Source organism: Vigna angularis, chromosome 1 (assembly GCF_016808095.1).
Source record: "Vigna angularis cultivar LongXiaoDou No.4 chromosome 1, ASM1680809v1, whole genome shotgun sequence".
In the NCBI taxonomy this organism is placed as follows: Eukaryota; Viridiplantae; Streptophyta; class Magnoliopsida; order Fabales; family Fabaceae; genus Vigna; species Vigna angularis.
The window spans coordinates 21,554,822-21,570,200 of NC_068970.1; the positions used below are offsets into that span (position 1 = coordinate 21,554,822).

At 30.7% G+C, this 15,379-nt stretch overlaps 1 protein-coding gene across 3 annotated transcripts; it reads left to right on the forward strand.

Annotated features, from left to right (window-relative positions):
• Nucleotides 1-970: 970 nt before the first annotated feature.
• LOC108324384 (kinesin-like protein KIN-7F) lies at nucleotides 971-8,112 on the forward strand. 3 transcript variants are annotated; one of them, XM_017557333.2, is made up of 15 exons: nucleotides 971-1,233; nucleotides 1,734-1,919; nucleotides 2,199-2,613; nucleotides 3,074-3,163; nucleotides 3,266-3,366; nucleotides 3,455-3,568; nucleotides 3,641-3,722; nucleotides 3,846-3,913; nucleotides 3,997-4,056; nucleotides 4,157-4,281; nucleotides 5,057-5,387; nucleotides 5,909-6,013; nucleotides 6,105-7,046; nucleotides 7,250-7,569; nucleotides 7,680-8,112. In XM_017557333.2, exons 3-15 carry the CDS (start codon nucleotides 2,406-2,408, stop codon nucleotides 7,999-8,001), a joined length of 2,868 nt encoding a protein of 955 aa, XP_017412822.1. In that variant the 5' UTR covers nucleotides 971-1,233; nucleotides 1,734-1,919; nucleotides 2,199-2,405; the 3' UTR covers nucleotides 8,002-8,112. The 3 variants fall into 3 exon arrangements, with proteins under 3 accessions (XP_017412822.1, XP_052727777.1, XP_052727778.1); XM_052871817.1 differs by lacking the exon at nucleotides 1,734-1,919; XM_052871818.1 differs by lacking the exon at nucleotides 1,734-1,919 and having other exon boundaries at nucleotides 2,205-2,613.
• The last annotated feature ends 7,267 nt before the right edge of the window (nucleotides 8,113-15,379 follow it).

Genomic DNA, 15,379 nt, shown 5'->3' on the forward strand with positions numbered 1-15,379 from the left:
TCAACTCCACAAAACCAGCTTGTAAGGTGAGGTTTGCACTTCATTTATATATTATAATTTGGCCTTATCTCTAGTCGATGTGAAACTTCCAACAATTCATATGGACAGTAACCTATGTTTATCTTTAGAATAATACATCCTCAAATATAATAAGAAAGTAGTTTAATAATAACATAATCATAAATGATAATTATAATAGCAATTTTGTTAATATTAGTTATGGTAGATGAATATTATTTCAATAAATTTAGATTTAGACTATTTTAGAAGAAAAATATTTAATGAATTTTATTGGATGATTATTCCTAGTATATCTATTGAACTGGATAGGAATATGGTAATTTTAAGTAAGGAAATCTGATATGGTAATTTTTGAGTAAGGAAATCTCCAATGCATGTGTTGTATCAAATTTTGATTCAATTATTAGTTTTTTCGTACCTTTCTTGGGTTTGAAAATGAACGTAAAAATAAAACACGAAAAGATTTTGTACGAAAAACATAGCGTTGAAGTTCAAATTGTATTGGTGGTAAATGTAGTGCCGTAGTATACTGGTTATCTTTTTTCATACACACACGTCAACGACTGAGCCTGCAAAAGTTGGAAAAAGAAGGTACCACGTGCATGTGTTTCACCCATTTGTTTATGTTCTCTTCCAGCATAATTGAATCCTTCACTTCATTCACACTGCATTATCTGCATTCATTGCCATTCATATATTTAAATATTGCATACAACTTTTCCTTTTCGGTTGTCATTAGAAGTTATTTACAATTTCCAGCAAAATAAACAATGTAATATATTATAGAAGGTTTTAATCTTTATATTAACAACTTAGTTTTGTTGGGATGTTATTCTGAAATTATAGGCGTTAGGAACGGATCGGGTACTGTGGAACAGTGTGGTGGGTAGGTTGGTAATTTCCTGCGACTGTGATGTGTGAGAGATGAGAGTTTGTTTATAGCGCGGTCGTTAAATTTGTTTGAAAAAAAAAAGAAAGAAAGAAAAAAAAGGGTGAAAAATGTAGAGTGAACTGCAACTAACAAATTAAGAGGGAGACGCTATATCTTCTCCTCATTGTTTCAAAAGCACATTCTCACCATTTTCATGCTTTCACCGTTTTCCTTTCTTTTCTTTAACTACGCATCTTGCTGCAGCTCAACAATTCTCAACTTCGATTTTCCTTTCGTCACCTTCTTCTCTTACTGTTCGATTTCAGATTGCGTTTGCGCAGGTGAAGAAATGCTTCCACGTTTTCTTTTTCATTTTGTTTCGCTTTTCAATTGATCCTTTTCGGAAGTCGTCTTTCAATTTCTGCATTGTATTTGTTTCACACTACCGAGGCTAAAAGCCTTCTCCGTTGTTGTTTGTTTAAGGCTTATGAATGTTATCATCATTCAGATTATTGTTGTCTTTATTGATTTGTTAGTATTTGTGATAATTTTTATTTATTTATTGTATATTTTATCTAGAGTTTTGTTTGTTCTGAAAATGTGAATTTCCTTGTGTTTGATCCATAACAATAGATTAATGTTTATTATCCGAATGAAGCTCGGATATTAATTCGGGACATCTAGTTCCAATTTTAACCGTTTCTTCTTAAACACGGCAAAATTTGCGTCTGATTAACGGTTCAGCTATGAGGCACTTTTCATTATGGTTTTATTTTTAATATAAAATCGTTTCTAATTTATGTCATTTTTGTTTGGATTATCTTTTACATGCTACATTTAGGAGAACAAGAAGACAATTCTACACAAGAGAAATAACTGGGAAGTTTAGTAAGATAATTACGTCCATTCAAAATTTTCTTTTCTTCTGGCAATACCATTTCGGATATTTTATTCCTATATTTCTCAGCGCACCAAGTTGGTGAAGAATTTCCTGCAAAACTTGACTCCCCAGTCTTTGTCGCCGTTGGTAACTCTCTAAAACTAATTCTAAAAGTTCAATGTTCCATGTGAGGGAGAATTTGACAGTCTGTTCTGTGTCTTGGGGAACATCCCAGAAAACTCCAATTTTTCCATTAGAATACGTAGAGCACCGTATTTTTTGTGTAAAATTATGGGAGCATACGCTGGTCAATATTACTTTTGGCCCCTCTCTGGAAAATTTTATATTTGAAACTGCGTAGAACAAAATCATTCTTTTTATTTTTATTTCTTGTTTATGGAGTTGTAACCTTTGATTATTTTGTAGCTGCAGATAATGATTGGGGGTTGAAAGCTTTGGTGGCCCTTGTGTTCCATACCATCCCAGCAATAGTACAAAACAAGATTCAGAAAACAACTAAAAAAGTAATAAAATAACTGAACGTCGAAGTGGTCTTTTGGGGTACTTTGAATTCGGGACATGTCCTCGTTGTCAAACTGGGGGCATTGAAGTTTTAGAGAGAAAGTAGAGGAAATGGGTTCCATTGCAGAGGAGGCAATGCAAGGCTCAGCAGGCAGTGAGGAGAGGATTCTTGTGTCTGTTCGTGTGAGACCTTTGAATGAAAAGGAGCTCTCAAGAAATGATCTGTCTGAATGGGAATGCATTAATGGCACAGCCATCATGTACAGGAGCAACCTTTCAGCTACAGAAAGGTCCCTGTATCCAACAGCTTATACATTTGGTACGAAGAGGCTAAACTTACGAATCCATGCGTAGATTTGCTGATGTTAGGTTTATGTATGAAATGCTTATAATCGAGATGCAGAATGCTTTGGGCTGAAAACATTTTTGATTGAAAAATAAGTTAGAGGAAGCACTGGCTTAATTTAATTTGCTTCATACAAAGCTACCTGCGTTGTGAAATTGTTGGGTGTTTTGAATGGTTTTCATTTATACGATAAGGCCAAATGAGTTAACTTGGAGAATGTGGTTGGAATTCATCATAATTGATGTTGGTGACGCAAGTTGATGAAATTTTTCGGGGTTTTACATCAAAGGCTCTTTGGGATCTTTGTTTAGTCAAAGTTATATTAAAATGTCATAAATCTGGTCGTTTCTATTCATGGAAATAGAAGGCGGTTCATTGTTTTGACTCCCTCTCTTCATCCACGTTGATTTTTTATTTTTATTTTTTGCTGCAGATCGAGTATTTAGTGTTGACAGCAACACAAGGCAGGTGTATGAAGAAGCAGCTAAGGAAGTTGCTCTTTCAGTTCTCGGTGGCATCAACTGTGAGTTTGTTTTCCCTTTATCGCCTTTCTTCCTTCATAAGAATAAACTTCCTTGGAATTTCTATTTTGGCTTATTTGGTCTTTGATTAACTATTTGATCAGCAAGCATTTTTGCATATGGACAAACAAGCAGCGGAAAAACATACACCATGAGTGGTATAACAGAGTACGCTGTAGCAGATATTTTCAACTACATTGAAAAGGTAAATGAAATATGAACTCATCGATTAATCACTGCATTACCTTTTCATTGTCAAAACCCTATATTGATTGCATTTTTATCTTTCACAGCACACGGAAAGGGATTTTGTGTTGAAGTTTTCGGCATTGGAGATCTATAATGAATCTGTCAGGGATCTCCTAAGCGTTGACAGTACACCTCTTAGACTTCTTGATGATCCAGAGGTAAATATCTTTATCAGATTTTTAAAAAAGCTGGTGCTTCTATATTGTACTAACAGTTTGTAAGTTAAACAGAAAGGGACAGTTGTTGAGAGACTCACGGAGGAAGCTGTAAGGAACTGGAACCATTTTCAAGAACTAATTTTTTTCTGTGAAGGTAAGGACTAAGGAGGTTTGCTCTCTATCGATTTTTTTGTTGTTTAATTTCTCATTACAAATTGAGTTTTTGCCCAGCCAGAGCTGACTGCTAAGTTATCATAAAATTGATTGGATATTTCAGCTCAAAGGCAAATAGGGGAGACAGCACTGAATGAAGTGAGCTCCAGATCTCATCAGATTCTTAGACTGGTACGTATGTTCATCTTTTTGTCCAAGGGAAGAGAAGTTTATAGATCTTCATTCCTAAGATTCCTTAACTAATGATTCTTCAGACAGTTGAAAGTTCTGCAAGTGAATTTATGGGAAATGGGAGCTCCCTTGCCGCTTCCGTGGTATGACTGATTCACTCAGATTACAGAAAAATATAGAAAAATTACTTTTTTTATGTTGAAGAACAGTAATTGAAACTAAAAATCTTTTCCCCGGGTACAGAATTTCGTCGATCTTGCTGGGAGTGAACGCGCATCCCAAACTAATTCAGCTGGTACTAGGTTGAAAGAGGGTTGCCACATAAATCGTAGTTTACTAACTCTAGGAACTGTCATCCGCAAACTGAGGTTAGCTTATGAAGTTTGCATTCAATATTTATTTTACTCAACTAAATGCATACTGTCTCCACATACTTTTAGCCGTATCCAGCACTTTACCCCACAAGCAGCCGACCTTTGAGCAAGTTTGAAATAGCAGAGATACTTGTTGGATTTAAAGAAGTTGGAAGAATGTTCATTTTTATAAACATATAGTTTTTTCGCTATATGAGGTTACTTTTCTTATTATGGAATATGGTGATTTCTTAACCCCTCTTCAAAATTCAAATTTATGGTAATTATTTTTTACCGATCTTTCTAACGGCAGGACCTGCAAAACTATACTAACACAAAAAAGGAAACCACCATAATGTTTTTCTGTCGCCTTTCTCTTTTTTCTCCATCATCTGTCATTTCACTGTTCACTTTTATGCATTTTCATATAGATTAACGGGTCAGTTTTTTCTGTTTTTAAAGATATACTCTACCTGTGGTACAAAAAGATTATAGATAGTAAATATTGACAACCAATGAAAGAAACCCAAATATTTACCATTTAATGCCCAAAGTTATAGCGCACTACTTAATCGTTAATTTACATTATTATTATGCAATAATCTGGCCATCTGATTCTGTTACAATTATCACTTTAGGGATTATGAAGAGATAAAACTTTTTCGGACTTTTTTTTTTCATGAACTTACCGAATGCGTCAATATAATCAATATTTGGATATATTAAGAATCTTTTATACTCATTTTTGAGAAACACTGACTTACCCTAAAAACAATTAATTTGACGGCAGCAAGGGGAGAAATGGACATATTCCTTTCAGAGATTCAAAGCTAACCCGCATACTGCAGTCCTCGTTAGCAGGCAATGCTAAAACTGCAATCATCTGCACCATGAGCCCTGCAAGGAGCCATGTTGAACAAACCAGAAACACCCTTTTATTTGCTAGTTGTGCTAAAGAAGTGACAACCAATGCAAAAGTCAACGTAGTGATGTCTGATAAGTTGTTGGTCAAGCAACTGCAAAAAGAGTTGGCTAGACTGGAAAGTGAGTTGAAAATCTTAAGGCCAACGAAACCTGATACGTCAGCATTGCTGAAGGAAAAAGATCTCCTAATTGAGATGGTAAGGATCAACATTCTCATAACAAAGATTCGTTATGTTTGTCAAAGTAGAATTTATTACGCTAATGAAATATGTTCACCATAATGTTACATCATGTAAGTGCATTTCCTTAAAAGGTAAAAGTAGATTGCGCTGTTTATAAGGTAGTAGGTTCTTTCCAGATTGTTGTTTAATTTAAACTATTTGTTACTAGTCCTGTAATGTTCTGCAGCTCAGGGTTTATTCCACACCTTCCCTGTTGTAAAGCTTTTATTAGACAACAAGGGCCCCTGAAATGCTCACAGAACAGCTAGTTTCAGTTGGTCTTTTTATGTATGAAAAAATGCATTTTGGTGAGATAACTTGAAATGTTTTCCACTATTATGTGTAGTTACTGATCATTTACGCCCAATCAGCAGATGAGTTTTAGAATATATGGGGAATGAGGGCACTATATTTTCCTTAAGTCTGAGCTTGTGTTTCACTTTTAAGTTCCCTTTTAAGTTGTAAATATGAATCTTGCTGTTCCTCTGTTCTTGCAGTTAAAGAGAGAGGTAATGGATCTGAAGATGCAGCGGGACCTTGCTCAATCTCAAATTAAGGATATGATTCAAGTGGTTGGAGATGATAGGTCCTCGAGTGAATTGGTATGAGTACTGTATTTGCCTACACTAAAGCATTAAAAGTAGTAATTGTCATTCTTTTTTAATTTATTTTATGTTCAAACCCAATATCCAGGACAGTTTGGGTCATCAGTATCCCAAATTACGTGTGCGAAATTCATTTGACTTTGAAAATCGAACTGCCGAGCTACCAAATTCGTTAAGTTTTGACTGCATTGAGAGTATCAGATCTTTTGATGCATCTCAATATTCAGATGGACATAGCATTAGTTCTGATGAGAACTATTTCCAACTCCCTGATTTGGAAAAGAGTCTTCCCGTCAGGATTTCTTCTCCTGCGCTTTCTGTTGAAAGTTTTGATGATGCAAGGAATGATTTGGATCAGAAAAGTGTTGAACAGCACGAAGATAATTTAGAGGAACGTTGCAGGGAAGTTAGGTGCATTGGGTCAGAAGACATAATTACAAACACCCATCAACATTCAAATTCAGCAGATATAAGTAAAATTTTATTCACAGAGTCTGTTGCATCATCTCCAACCGTCTCAGGATTAACCGAAGTTGATAACAGAGACAAAGAAAATCCAGATTTGTGGTCAGCTGGTCTAAAGGACAACAAAGAAATAAACAGCTTAGAAGAACGTTTTGTTCTTCCCTCTCCACAGAAAATATCTCGATCGCTGACACAAAGTGGTGCATCTAGTTCTAAAACCGTGAAATTAACCAGAAGTAGAAGTTGTAAAGCGACTCTAATGAGAGATACATCTTCAGATTGGTTTGACCAAGAAGAAATGATTCAGAATACAACCCCAATAGGAATCGAAAAAGACTTCAATGGAACACCGGAGGGCCCTCAGAAGAAGACTTCGACACTCAATTATAATGCAAATGCTGAGAGGTTATCATGGGATGATCACGAGAATTCCCTGGAAAGTACTGTAGATATACAGAATACGAAAACCTACATTGATAACGAAAGGTGTGACGATAATTCATTACCACCGGGAGAAAAGGAAAAAGATGATCTTGAAAGTTCAAATCTGCAAGCGAACCCCGAGGTATGCATCTAGTTGTTCATATTTCTTCCTTAATTTTCCTTTTTGTGTCTTCCTTTGATCCAACTATAAATGCTTCTAATCTACTATACGGATTCAGTTTTGTATTTTGGTTAGCCATGCAAGTGATGGAAGTAGCATGCCTATATAAAACCCTTTTTATAATGAAAATTCAACCAGTGATTCGGAGTTACTTTGCATGGCAGGTTCCAGCGACTGATTTGCAGTCGGATAATGCTATAAAGAAGTTCAAAGATGTTGGTTTGGACCCATTGCAATCTGAGGAAGAAAAACAGTTAGAATGGTCTTCAGAATTTAAGCGGCTGCAGAAAGAGATAATTGGACTCTGGCATGCTTGTCATGTTTCATTGGTTCACAGGACTTACTTTTTCCTTCTATTCAAAGGAGACCCATCAGATTCTATCTATATGGAAGTAGAGCTAAGAAGGTTGTTCTATCTCAAGCAAACTTTTGCCAAAGGGAATCAGACTGTGGAAGACGGATATATCCTTAACGCTGAAACAAGGTAAGACTTCAAGCATTAATCTTCTTTAAAAAGATTTATCAATTTGTATTTAAACAAGTTTCTCGTTTTTTGTAATTGCAAAACCTACAATGCCTTTCTTTTGCAAACAGCCAGAGGTATCTGAGAACTGAGAGACAGATGTTGAGCAAACAAATGGAGAAGAAGCTGTCAAAATCTGAAAGAGAAAACTTGTATATTAAATGGGGAATTAGTCTAAGTTCAAAGCATAGAAGGTTGCAGCTGTCCCATCGCTTGTGGTCAAGAACAGATGACATAGACCACATTAGAGAGAGTGCCACCATTGTTGCAAAGCTGGTTGGTTCAGTAGAGCCAGATCAGGCTTTCAAGGAGATGTTTGGGCTCAATTTTGCCCCCCGGAGCACAAAAAGGAAATCTTTTGGTTGGACAACTAGTATGAAGAATATTTTGTAAGCTTGATTGTCAAAGCAAATTATTTTATAGGAAGTTTGATTTGGCCAATGTAAAATTTCTCCTTTGGCTCCATTTAAACATAGGACATTCTTTTTTTCAACCTTCTAAAAACAATCTCATCCCTTTTTTATGTTTCTAACTTCAATTGCTGCTTGATTGTAAAGAGTTTATCAGGATTTAAAATTCCAAGTTACAGATTTCTTTTGTACAATGTGCTTACCTAATAACTGAGAACTACCCCTGTGCATAAAAGAATGCATAGTAACTAGTGAACAATTAGTTTCTATAAACCTTTTCTTTCAAATATTTCGACTTTCACATTTTGAAGTATTCTCTAGAGTCTGCAATTTGATTTAGAGACGACGTTGTTAGAACAAGAGAAGAAAATTATAAAGAAAACTTAAATTGGATTTAATTGCTTGCCTATGACAAGTACCTGGTGGTGTTTTTAAGTATAGAGAAGTCTATACTTCCTAATTAAAGCCTGCCATGAGTTTTTTTCATACTACTTTCTAGTTAAAAGCTTTCTATGTTTTTGTATAGAACATTCAATAATGATTATATAAATTTATAATTTTCAATCATAAAACATTTTATCCCTTAATTTGACATTTTCTTTTTTACATAGAGGTAAGGAATGCATTGCTTGCGGAGCTGAAGCTATGATAATAAGTTAATCTTATTTGGTCTGAGGTATCATCGATTTCAACGGTGATGGATTGCTCTTAAAAGCTCATTCTAATGTACGTTTTGGAGATAACTTGTTTGATATGTACCTTCACAAGGAAACCATTCAAAATATCCAAAATGTCCTATCGAGTCACTAGGTGTTCTCTTCAAAATTTTTTCACGGATATGATAAACTTGTACATGATCATTTTGTTAGTTTTAAGAGTTAAGGATGTTGATAACACTTGCATAGAGTAAAAGATGTTATTTTTCATGACTTGGTCTACTCAACCCAATCTTTCTTTCCATACTTATAATTTAGCTTAAATTTATCTATTTTCATTATGTGAAGGACCCATACTAATGTTAGACAAAAAAAAAAAAATTCACCTACTAACATTACCTTAATCTTAAATTTAAATTAATAATTTCATAAATCTAAATGATAAGATCATATCATTACCTTTTGCGATCAATATCCAAAATTTGAAAGAAAAAAAAAACTAACTTATTCTAATTAAAATTGTGGGTATTTGAGCATATATTTGCAACATTTCTATTTTTCTTAATACTTACACCTAGTTTAATTTTCAAATTTGAAATTTAGTTTTTGTTCTGGTTAGGACTGGATTAAACTAAGAAAGTGGATTTAAGGGTGAAGTATTTGAGTGTTGCTCCCTCCACTATCACCAAATGCTCCCTGCACCACCCCATACTTAATTTTTCCTTCCAATAAAATGGATATCAACATTCGTTTCATCTTCAACAGATGTTGATATCCGTGAACGAATTTTCACATTGGTAGAAGATTACATCTTTTAATTTTTTTTGTTATTTTAGTTTATTGTTTTTATTTTAGATTTTGTTTTAATAATATTTTTTATTTCTATATATAAAAAAACAAAAAAATTAATACTCTATAAATTAATTTAAAATATAATAAATTTATAAACTAAAAAAAAATCTTAAACGGATATGGCATATCCGTTTAACTAATCAAATAAAAACATTTAAATAATCAACTAAATAATAAATAATACGTAATTAAAGTAAAACAAAATTCAATTTAATTAAATTAATAATAATTATTTCATCAAATAAAATAAAATTAATTTATATATAATTACGTAATATATTATAAAAAACAAAAAAAATTTAAATACTCTATAAATTAATTTAAAATATAATATTTTAATAAACTAAAAATTAAAAAAAAAAACTTGAACGGAGGTGATATATCTGTTTAACATAATTAATTAAAAAATAATATAATTAAATTAAATTAATAATAATTATTTTATTAAATAAAATAAAATAAATTTATATATAATTACGTAATAAATTTTAAAAAAATAAATAAGATTTATATATTAATTTAAAATACAATAAATTAATAAACTAAAAATTAAAAAGAAATAAAAAGAACATAAACTTTGAATGGATGTGGCTACATTCGTTTTCGTTAACGGATATCGACATCCGTTGAAGAAAAGAAGATGAAGTGTAGAATTTTTTAAAATATAAAAGGATAGTTTTAGAATTTTTTTAAAATATAAAAGGATAGTTTTAGAATTTTTTTAAAATATGATAATACAGGAAGCAATATGGGGTGGTATAGGGAATAACCCTCACAGTATTTTGATGTCTATTTTCCTTAAGTGTCCATTTATAGGAAAAATTTCTCAAATTCTTTTAGCACCAGAAAATAGTCACAAGAATCTCATAACAACATAAAACTAATTAATATTATGTCCTTCAGTTTTAGAACGAAGATAACTAAATATTGACCGAAATTTTATCTATTTATTTAAAAAATCTACTTGGATTGTATTATCTTCTTTTTCATACTATTTTTTTTATTTTACTTTACTTGCAATTATTATCATTATCAACCATTCCTTCGTTAAACTCAACCTTGTTCTTTTAAACATTTATTTTTTATTTCTTGTCAATTCTATAGTAATAATATTGAATTTCCTTTTATGATTATTATTAGGTAAATATTCTTCTTCTTTTGCAAGTGATATTCATTGTCTCTTAACAAAAAGTCAAATGGGTTAAGATACAATCAAATTGTAATGTTTTGGTGGTTCATAATTGTATCTTAACTATCACATATAACTTTTAATTTAGTGGTAAAAACTCAGTTCAAAATTAATAATATAATTAAGATTGTGAGTTTGATTTTCAACAAAATAATTAAAAGGAGAATAAGATGACATCAATTGTTTCATGGTAGAAATCAGGTGAACCAAGTTGCAATTGAATCACTTGATCTAACTTCTCTTCATATTCATTCTCTTCTTAGACATCATGTTTATCTAGGTAAATGCTTTTTCATACTTTTTTTTTAATTTTAAGTTTAATGGTGTTTACATTGTATAAGTTAGGATTGGTTGATATAAATTGTATATATATTAATATCTTTGTTTTCTGTTGTATGATCACTCTTTTTGGTAAATTGGCTTACCTTTTTATCTTTATTTGTTTGTGTGTTTGTCTTCTCTTTTAGAAGAAGATGTCTTTGTTGATTAAGTATTAGATGATAAGGGTGTATAAACATATGATAGTATGTTTAGTTTTATATATAATAGTCCTTTTGTAAAACTCCATTATACTTTTGGCTTCATTATAATGTAACTCTTAGTATCAAAATATCTTTGTATATATATTTTGGTGTTATAGTTATACTAGGATAACTTTAATAGTATCGTGTGTATTTTTTAAGTTAAATGTTTCTTGTTAATAAATGTGTGATAAATTTCAACAGTAATTAAATACTATTAAAATAGAATGTTAATTACAATAATTATATTTTGTTTTATCAATACTTTAACTCATCTTATTTTAATTCTTCTTATTCTTATATTTACACATTTTTTTAATGAAGAGTGACAAAACTAAAATACAAAATAGAATAGAAATGGAATTTTTTGCAAACAGTATAATTACTTACAATAAAAAAAATTAAAAATTTTAATTTTAATTTAATTATTGATCAATTTAAAAAATTTTAAAAAATAAAAGAAGATTCTTTATTTATAATTTTTATATAGTTACAATTATATTAAACTTTTTACTCATTTTTATTGTATTAATAATAATAATAATAATAATAATATACAAATTGAATATATTATTTAGATTTACTACACAACATTAAAGTAATTAAAAATAATAATAATAAATTACAAAATGATACAGTAATAATTATCAGTCAATATAATATTATCAAGTATTTATTATTATATACGCCACGCCACCATATTATTTATTACGATACAAGTTAAATATTGAAGACTCTCGTTATCTATCTTTATAACATATTTAATTTATACCATATTTAATGTTATTATAGCTTAATCATTAAATAAGTTGTAAGTGTTGGTTGGATTTGATTTTATGTAAAGTAATGAATTTCTTTTGAGTAAAAGTAAAATATTATATAATCTGGTATAACTAATAGTCATTCATTACTTAGAGTTGAGATAATTTAAATTATTTTTTCAATTTTTTATATGTTTTTAATAATAAAATGGTGATAAAATTCTTAATTTTAAAGTGAAATTTAAATATAGTAATTGATTATAATAATATTATTTCAATAAACTTGAGATTATAGTATAAAAGAAGATAAGATTTTAAATTCAATTTCTTTTTCTCAACTTCAACTATAAAAAATGAAAAAGTGATTCTAAATATAAACTTTCGTTTTTGTTAAAGATTGATTATAATTTGTTCCCGCATAATTAGTAAACTTACATCATTTAAAGATTGAGACTAAAGATAATTTAAATACATTTTAAGGTTAAGGATGAAAACGAAATTCTACATACAACGAAACTACTATTCCATTAGCCTTGAACTAAGGAAATAGAAAGTGGTTCCAACGTTGAATCTCTATTCTCTTTAGTCTTTTTTTGGAAGACTTGTTTCGGTATATTCAATAGTCTCATATAATTTAGAAGTTGAAATACGTATAATAGTTTTAAATTGCTTAAAAATCCATGTCAAAAATAATTTAAATATATTTTTCTCTTTTAATCCTTAAAAAGTATTTTAAAGCCATAATTATGATGAAGTTTCAAACTTTATAATGAACAATATTTTGAAATATAATTATTGATTCCAATAATATTAATTTAACCAGCTGAAGATCGTAACACTAGAAATTAATTATTGGTTAAAAAATATAAAACAAATAGTAAAAAAAAGCATAGGAATATATGTCACAATTATGAAAAAGAAAATTTGTAAAACATGTCATACATATTAGAATCATGAGTAGTGTCCGAAAGGTAAGTGAGTTGACTGAGGTGTCCAAACATTTAATATATGACCTGTCGCCGTTCCATCTATAAACAAAGAAAAAAAAAGTCAAAAATCAAATGCCTCAAATTCGCGCTTAGCTATAAAAAAGTTTAAATAATTTTTACAAAGAGGTAATTTTGTTAAACTCAAATTGTGATAAGATAATTATAATAAATTATAATTTATAAAAAATATATAACGTAATGATATGTTTAAAAGGTAGAATTAAAAATACAGAATTAAAGTGAAAAGACATTCAGATGAATTTAATGAAATTGAAATGACGAAGCAGAGTGGCTAGACGACATTCCATTTCTCAACCACTGCACCAAACCAGACAGTCCTGTAAACACAACAAGGTCGTGATTAATTTGTTGCATTGGCAGAAGAGGAGCATGGTTCATTGCCACATAATTATAGGAATAGAGAAAGGATCACGTTATGCAATGAAACACTTTTTTTGGTTGCCAAAATGTCTGGCCTAGGTTAATGCAGCATACAACAACACTCGCCCTTTTCCCTTTGTTCTATCCTTTTTGTTTTTTCCCCTGAAATCCCACTCCAAAAACATTGCGCTGATTAGAAATTTTGTCGAATAGGTTGTCTTCAATTGTCAAAAATTTCAACTATAATGAGTATGGACGTAACTATCCACTTGTGGTCCTTCAAATCCCATGACGTCAATCTAAGTTGATCCTGCCACAACTTTATGCCCAAAAATACATTGGAAAGCCTAAAAACAGTGCAAACTTGGCTCTTTCTGCTTTCATCTTCGGCTAATGTATTGACCACTGGCAGATACTCCATCGATTGCCCCCACACATTTTTCATTTTTATCCCATAAAATAATTAGTCAGGAGAGTTTTTTAAAATCAATGTAAAATATTGTTAGAGATAAGAAAGAAGTTAAATTCCTCAGTGATATTGACCTTTGAAGCCCAAAGGAATGAACACTGAAGGTGAAGCCAAAATCTGGGGATGAAAGTATGAAGTACCAAACAAGTAAAACATGTCATATCCATCACAACATCATCAAGAAACCTCAGCTTCGTAAAATTCAATTATCGTCGCCTTGTTCTTTATTTTGGCGCAAGTATTTGTCACCATGTTATTCCCATTCAAGACCAGAAGTGGATCAGATCCAAACCTCAATTCTAACATCAAATTATACAAACTGAGTTGAAACATCTGGGACAGATTGCTTGTTTCCATATACGACCAAGAGAACTTTCTTAGGAACCATCAAACATTATTAAAATTGACACGAAAGAATATATATAGATTCATTATGAGTAATCTACGGGTATTAAAATCATATACGACCAAGAGAATTTTTTTTATATAAAATCATACGAATTTGATACAACTAATTCAAGTTTGATTTTTTTTTAAAAGGTATTCTACTTTAGTAATTTCATAATAAAATTACACCGTAATGATTAAAAAAAAGCAAGAAAAAAATGTTTGAAAAATTTAAGAAACACTTGAAAAGATAAAATAAAAGGAAAAATGGAGACCGGAGGCAATGCATGTTTTAGGAAGGAAGGTGATGTGAAAGAATAGGTGGTAATTAGATGCACTGATTAAAAGCCTCGACAACAAAACAGAAGGGAAAGTTAAACATGCAAAGATAAGATAGACAGACACATAGCTCAATGATTCTCCTATCACATCCTTCACAAACATTTAACTACGCCAATTCATTTAAAACCTACCACATTAGCCCAAGCACCCACATATATATCTAACTAAATTAAATCCAATCAGAGATCCTTCTCAATTATTTCTCCATTACCCTAGTTTTTGCAGCTGTGATCCATTTCATATATTTATATTTTCAAATTAATTCTATTAAATTTTTTTCCAACCAATAATTTCCAATTCCTTCGCATATTAATCTTCACACTTGTTCTGCTACTTATATAATTTAGAATGAAAATAAATATTAATTTAGGTACACCTTTTTCAATTATATGAAGTGTCTTTTAATCCTAAATTTTGAAACGAACAATACTTTAATTGATATAGAAATTAACTGAGAATATAATACATTAGTAAATTAAAAATTATAGAAAGAAATAACCTGCTTTAGTAATAATTATTAAATTTAAATTCACTGAAACTTTTTAAAATTGGCCTGATGTCATTGAAAGAAATATTAATAAAGGGAAACGTTAGATTAGATACTATTCATAATGAATTTGGATGCAATAATTATGATATTTTTGCATAAATTGGAAAACAAGCGCCGAAAAATTTAAAATGAAGAAGAAAAAGGGCTTAAAATAATTTTTGGTCCATATCGGGTGGGTGGCTGCTGTTTCTTTTGTTTGCTGTAGATATTTAAAAGCTTAAAAGCAGAATGAAGAGAGTAAAATGAAGAATACAATAATTTACT

Excerpts from the sequence above, each read along its gene's own strand:
- LOC108324384 (XM_017557333.2), top strand. The coding sequence starts at position 2,406 with ATGGGTTCCATTGCAGAGGAGGCAATGCAAGGCTCAGCAGGCAGTGAG. Across the intron at positions 3,569-3,640 it reads GACTTCTTGATGATCCAGAG|AAAGGGACAGTTGTTGAGAG; the intron begins GTAAATATCTTT and ends TAAGTTAAACAG. Across the intron at positions 5,388-5,908 it reads AAGATCTCCTAATTGAGATG|TTAAAGAGAGAGGTAATGGA; the intron begins GTAAGGATCAAC and ends CTGTTCTTGCAG.